Consider the following 6,665-nt stretch of genomic DNA (forward strand, 5'->3'; position numbering starts at 1 on the left):
CTTACGCACCACGAAACTTGTCCCATGGTAGCTGAAGGCTGAGTACCTACTGAAGAACTAAGAGATAAGTGTACCAGAGCAGCACTAGCACCTGGCCAACCCAGGACCCTATGTGGGCCGAGGATCCTGGGAACAAGGCATGTTATCATGCTTCCCTGAAATTTCACTGACCCAAGAAAGGCTCCCCAAGGTCCCAAGTCTAGAACCACCTTGCACGGGTCAGAGCGCCTGATTCTAGGAAGAACTAGAGGAAGTCATTACCGTTCACTACCTTGCTCAGATCCTATGAGAGGAACAGAAACAATTTTAGATCATAGATTGGGAAAACTAAGGTCTGTATGTAGGAAAAAACAACCTATGGCTATTTAGCTGTGAGAACCTGGAAGAGGCCAAGAACTCTACTCCCTCCACTTTAACCCCTTAGCTTTCCAATCTTGGCCTCATCCCTGCTCTTCCCCATCATTAGCCAGCACAGTATCTCTAGAAAACCTGTTCTTGTCCCATGCTAGGTGACATCTTGCACTAGCTGTAACCCCACAGATCTGGTCAGATCAATTTCTTCAAGAAACTTATACCCTCTTCATGAGAAGATTTTTGCTCTGACCAGGGCAGCACATAGACTGACTCTAAAACAGTGGTTCTCAATGAGGGGAACAATTGTGTCCACCCCACCCCACCCCCACCGGGGCATTTAGCAATGCCTGGAGACATTTTTGGTTGCCATTACTGGGAAAAGGTATTACAGGCATCAAATAGGTGGAAGGAAGCCAGGGATACTGATACACATCCTAAAATGCACAGGACAGCCCCTCCATGACAAAGAATTATCTGGGCCAAATGTCAATAGTATCAAGGATGAGGAACAGTGGTTTAGAAACAAGTAAGCCTCTAGGTCATGGGTTTCCAGTTTGGCCTAATATGCCCCCTCCCCAGGACATCTGGTAGGGTTCATGGATATGTAACAATGAGGCAGAAAGGTGGAAGCAAACTTCTAAACTACATCTTCTGTGGGAAACTCCAGGATCTTCCCTGGAATTGGCTTCAAAAGACCCACTCTTATGACCCTAGGGCATTCTCAGGCCTTTAGTGGAGAACCTCATTTATCCATGCAAAGGGCCTGGACTTCCTGTACAGAACAAAAGGGAGAGGGAAAAGCCTACCTGCCTGACCCTGGTTCAAATTTATAACCATTCTAGCCTCCATACAGAACAGTTCTTGTGTTGTTCCTGCCCATCCACCTCACATCCCACCTTATCAAGCCACATAGAAGGAAGGTAGGAAGCACAGGGCTGTGGATGAAATGGATCATGAGGCCACATTCAGCTGGCCAAGAAAGGCCTAGCCAACCTGTTTCCCTTTGTTGACTCAGGTATAGTAGGTTAGCTGGCAGGAGAGCTTCATAAGTAGCAAACCTTTAGGGAAATGGACATGCCCAGTCTTTGAGCTATCAAACTGGAGATACTAAATGCTCCTGCTCTTGGGTTATATTCAGAGCTCTAAAGCTTCCTCTATGACCTCCATGCAACTTCACAGAAGAGAGAATAAAGATTGGTTGGGTAAAGTACCTTAGCCCGAGAAGGAATGGGGAAGTGGGATCAGAGCTCAGGTATCCATTCACCCAACCCTGCCACCAGTTGCTAGTCTTCTCACCTCTAGTTCATTCAGCCTCTGAATTCGGGGAGTAAACCTGAAGTTGTCCACTTCTACAGCAAATGGTGGCTGCCAGTCCTGGGGGGTTACAGAGGGGAGAGGGAGTTGGGTTATTCCAGCACAGTGTAAGACCCGAAGGGCCCCACAAGCAGCTCAGCATCCCATCAGACCATCACACCTCTGGCCACCTCAGACCCTTAAACCTAGCAAACACCCAACCCACTACCCACTCCCCAGAACTCACAACAAGGCCCTACCCACCCCTCAAGTCCACACTCAATGCCACAAGCACGTGTCCTGGGAAATTTCTCCCAAGTCCCTCCCAACAGTACAGTGCCAGGATTTCAAGAAAGAGAAATATGGGGCCCAAAACAGTTGGCCCCAAACTCTCCCTACATCCACATTAATTCCTTGTCCCCCAGGCATGTGCTATAGGACATAGACTGGAGGTACTATTAAGCACAAAGGATCTGGAGTCAGAAGACTTTGGTTCATGTTCTAGTTCTGCTACTTATGAGCTATGGGATTTTTACCCTTCTGAGCTTGTTTTCTCATCTGTAAGGTGGGAATATGAAGACCTGTTGTAGCTTCCTCATAAGACTGAGATGAAAAATTAAACTCGTTTTCAAATGAAAATGCTATCCAAAGGAGTTGTCCTTAAGACTTGGTATCTTAAGCTGACCCCGCACACCAAGGTAGCTTGGCTCCGATTTTACCAAGATTTAAAGGCTTGAGACTTTAATGTCTGTTCTCTCAGTTTAAAGGGCCTGAGATAAACACTGCAGGGAAAAGCAAAAATCTGCATCACTCACCCAGTCTGGAAGGCTTCCTGTGATTCCTCTCTCAAACACCTGCCCAGTACAGGAAGAGGTGGGGGTGTGTGGGGGTAGGGTTAGTGATGGAACAGCCAACTGTAGTGGCAAAGAATGGGAGAATGTGGGGAGGAGGAAGGAAGTCAGGGAAAAATAATGGAAGTGGGGGGGTGACTGTGCCCTGCCAGGTTGGCGCTTGTTGTGTCCTACCCAAAGGGTGGCTGTGGGGAGCCCCTCACTGATGCCCTTTCCCCCAGAACCTCCTATGCAGTCCCCTCCTCCTCAGAGCCCCGGCTCCTGCTGGAGTGGTAAAAAGAACCTAGAGTAACCCAGACCAATGCCCTCATTTTACGAATGGGGAAAGTGAGGCCCAGAGAAATGTGATTTCTCAAAATCACATGCTGATTTAGTGGCACAGCCAAGAACCCATGTCTTCTGATCTCCAGTCCAAAGCTCTTTGCACGACACCAGTGTTCATACACACACACATGCATACATATGGAAGCGGGCAGTAATAAAAGAAAAGAAAAAGCTGTTGGCCTCTTCTGCACACACTTTTAGAAAAGGGCTAGAGGATTCATACTTGCATGCACACATACTCCCCCCTAACCCCCAGCTGAAGCAGGTTTGCAGCAAACACCTGAGGCTCAGTGAAGCACGGGTAAATTAAAAAAAGGAGAGAGAGAGAAAAGACTAAAATGGTATGGCTCAAGCCCAGACAAGCTCCCTGTGCCCTCTTGCCACCCATCAGTAGTGCACACCCCTTAGTGCAGGTGGAAAGGTACTCAAACCCAAAATTTCAGGCACCCTTCTTTCCTGCTGAATCAAATTCTAGATAAGTATACCATCAAGCAGTGTGACAGGAAACAATAAAACCAAATCCTAGAGCAGGAGCTGTGGGTGCAACAGATAGCTGGGGAAGGTCCAGCACACCTCCCTAGGACCTGCGAGCTCTCTCATCCTGCCTTCAGTCTCATACACCTGTGTGCCAAATACACCAGTATTATCAGGATGGTGATTTTAAAAAGTTGGCGACCTGATGCCGGAAGCAAGGCCCTTCCAAGATCCCCTGGGTCTCCTCCAGGGTACCAACACTCTCCTCCCACCCATTTTCTCCAAGACTAGCAGTAAACCGTCTAGCAACTCAAAACCCAAATCGACCTTCCTCAGGCAAACCTCCAATTTCCAAGCACCCACCCATACACACACTTTCCCACTCTGGGCCCAAGCATCATTTGGGCAAGTGCTTCAAATTCCAGCTAGAAGGCCTGGCTGCCTAAAGGTGGCGTAGGAGCAGCCCTACAGGAGGAAAAAAACAACAAAACCAGAGACCAGCTCTCCTGTATCGGAGGGAAGCACACTATTGAGGTAGAGACAAGAAGAACAACAAAAGATGGCCCCCTGCAGGTCTCTCTCTCTCTCTAACACACACACACACACACACACACACACACACACACACACACACACACACACTCCTGTGCTCCGGACATGTCACTGTTCCCCTTCCTGGTCCCCCAAGGAAGGGTAACAACAACTACACAAAGCCTGCCCGTTAAGTCCAAGACAGAAACATGGAAATACAGGCCTCAGCCACCCCCTATGTCAGATACACTTCTGTTCCAGGAGCCTCCTGGACCACTCCAGGGAGTACCTCCTTGAGGCTGCCTAGGACTCCAGCCTCTCCTTTTTTGCTAGCCTTCTGGACTTCTCACTACCCAATTTCAAACTCCTTCATTATGAACAACGCTACCTCAGAGATTTGTGGCCAGGCTCCAACTAGGAAAAAATCAGCTTACCCAACACCTCTGAGGAGATCCATTTGAAACTAGCCTACATCTGTGACTGAACACCGGAAAACACCAAGCTGGATAAGGAGGCCTGCGGTGCCCTCCTCAGGTGGCAGTTTAAGGCCTCCCACTCAAAAACACCCTGTTCCAAACTCAATTCCTGCCTTTGGAACCCCAAGTGGTGACTGAACAACGCATATCATCATTTCTCCTCCATGCCAGCAAGGTGGCAGCCTATCCTAGCCCTTGGGGGACTTCCTGCGGCCTGAAGCCAGGCATAGGAACAAAGATATGCCCTTTGTCATTGACCTCTGAGAATTAAGTGTTCTAAAGGAGACAGACTTCCATAGCTCCATTCTGTTTCTGGGAGTCCAAGAATCCCCTATCCTCCAGGACCGGCTACATCCTAGGACAGAACACAGTACAAATCTTCTGAGTAGGACTCATACCCCGCTGACAAGCTGACTGGCTCAAGCCTATCCACAGAAGTCAAGTCTGAGGGGTGATTTGTAGGGAAGGATATTGCCTTCAACTAGGAAAAGAAGGGGACAATTCCTAAACCTATCTCAGGGGAGCCAGATAGAGCATTCCCTGTGAGCCTGATTTCCTGACTGATCTGCCATGACATTATCATAGATGGATTGGTCTGGCAGGGTGTGAGTAAATAAATATGAGTCAACCCACAGAGAAGCAAACCAATGACCACATCAAACACCTTCGCAGTCACAATAATTACCACTTACCTAGCGCCTACCACACACAGACTCTACCTAGTTTAATCCAATTCTCGAAATAACCATTCATGGGACTCATTTCACAGGCTCAGAAAGATTAAGTTACTGGTCCAAGGTCACACAAGTGGTAAGCTGCACAGTAGAATTTTGAACTCAAGTCTGTCTCCTTTTACAGCTATGGTCTTTCCACTGCACCACATGGCCTGCCTTAAGGAAAGTGATGACAATAAACGGAAAAATGGCCTTATTCAATGCAGCCTTGACCTGGGTGGTCCGGGGTAACTAAGAGATGTGCAGGTACCTCTCTGAACTCAACCCGGCCCACTAGGCATCCCTGTTTTGAACCTTACCAAGGATGAATCTAAAAGGCGGAATGGAAGTGAGGGTGGGTCTTTGACCCCCAAGTGCCTAGAGGGCCTCACACCACGCGAGGGCCCCTGGCCCCATCATCCTTTCTCCGACCCCGCACCACATCCACGGCGGTCCCAGCCACCCCATTTCCCCACACCTCGGGATGCCCTCCGCCCCAGAGCTCTCAGCCAGCTACCCTACTTCTTCATCCCCAGCCTCGCCGGCGGCGACCACAAACCCCGGGCCTTACCGCGGGTGGGCGGATCTTGCAAATGCCCGACTTCTCGGCGATGGGTCTGATTTTCGCGATGTAGCCTAGAGGGTCTCGAAACTCGGCCCAGCTAGGCTCGAACACCGGGCACTCCGGCGGCGGCAGGAAGTCGTCTGACCCCGGCTCCATGGTGCGCCCTAGGACTGGAGGGCTCGGACCACCCTTAAGGACTCATGGCGGACGCCACTGTATGAAGCCGAGGCAATGCTCGGGGACTAGGCCCTAAGCGGGGCGGCCGCCGCCCGCCAAGGGCCTTGGGGGGCGTATAGCTGTCGAGCTCTGAAAGGCTCAGGCTGGCGCTACTGCTACCGCCTCTTCGTCCTGCTCCGTTTCTTCCAAACTCTGCCGCTGCCTCCCAGCTACCGCAGCCTCCACCACCAGTTACCTCCCAGCCGCCGCGGCCTTCATCGCCGCCGCCGCCATCTTGGTTTGTCAGCGTCTCCCCCCCTCCCCTCACCACAACAAACCGAATCCCTCCGCGGCGTGTCCCTCCGAGCGTCGTATACCTTGCGTGAGGCCAAGCCCTAGGAAACTTTCATCCCGTAGGGAGAGCTGAATCTGCAAGTGTAGGCTCCCTATTTGAAAGCGGGAACTCAAAAGCACCTCCCAGACTGAGAGCAAATAGTCCGCCTCGGCGGCGGAGGAGCAAAATTGTAATTAAACTGCCGGATCCTCTTTCCGGATGGACCGGCGGCGCACGTTTAAAGGCCATGGTGCGCATGCGCGTTATGAAGACAGACCGGAAGAGGAGCTGGCGATGGTGGGTGGTGGGCCCAAACTGGCTCCCCCCACTATGACCTCAGCTCTGGCGCGGGCCCCGCCCCAACATTTTCTTCTTCAGGGTCTTTCCGGTGTGGGATGCAAAAGACGGCTTTGGGTGCCTGATTGCTAGGGACCTCTTATGCTGGCAAGCATGTTGGGAAAGACTTAGGGAGCTCCCATCTCTAGGTGCTGACACCTCTGGGGCTTTGAAAGGAGGAAAGCAAGATGCTGCTCCCCCCCTGGGGATTATGGATTTTTAGAATTCTGGGTCCCAAGGAGAAGAAGGAAATACATA

General features: G+C 50.8%; 1 protein-coding gene across 7 annotated transcripts in view; it reads right to left on the minus strand.

Annotated features, from left to right (window-relative positions):
* Positions 1-6,115, minus strand: part of LOC111139800 (lysine demethylase 5C) — a 31,970-nt gene extending 25,855 nt beyond the window's left edge. For 3 of the 7 annotated variants that reach the window (XM_022492196.1, XM_022492194.1, XM_022492195.1), the window contains exons 1-2: positions 5,588-6,027; positions 1,651-1,728 (exon numbers count right to left, since the gene is read on the minus strand). In XM_022492196.1, the coding sequence (XP_022347904.1) occupies positions 1,651-1,728; positions 5,588-5,737 (228 nt within the window). In that variant the 5' untranslated portion in view covers positions 5,738-6,027. Of the gene's footprint in view, positions 1-1,650; positions 1,729-5,587 lie in introns of all 7 variants that reach the window. The other 4 variants (XM_022492198.1, XM_022492197.1, XM_022492193.1 and 1 more) reach the window with 3 other exon arrangements.
* Positions 6,116-6,665: the final 550 nt, after the last annotated feature.

This window comes from Enhydra lutris, unplaced genomic scaffold (genome assembly GCF_002288905.1).
Source record: "Enhydra lutris kenyoni isolate GAN:26980312 unplaced genomic scaffold, ASM228890v2 scaffoldscaffold119, whole genome shotgun sequence".
Taxonomy (NCBI): domain Eukaryota; kingdom Metazoa; phylum Chordata; class Mammalia; order Carnivora; family Mustelidae; genus Enhydra; species Enhydra lutris.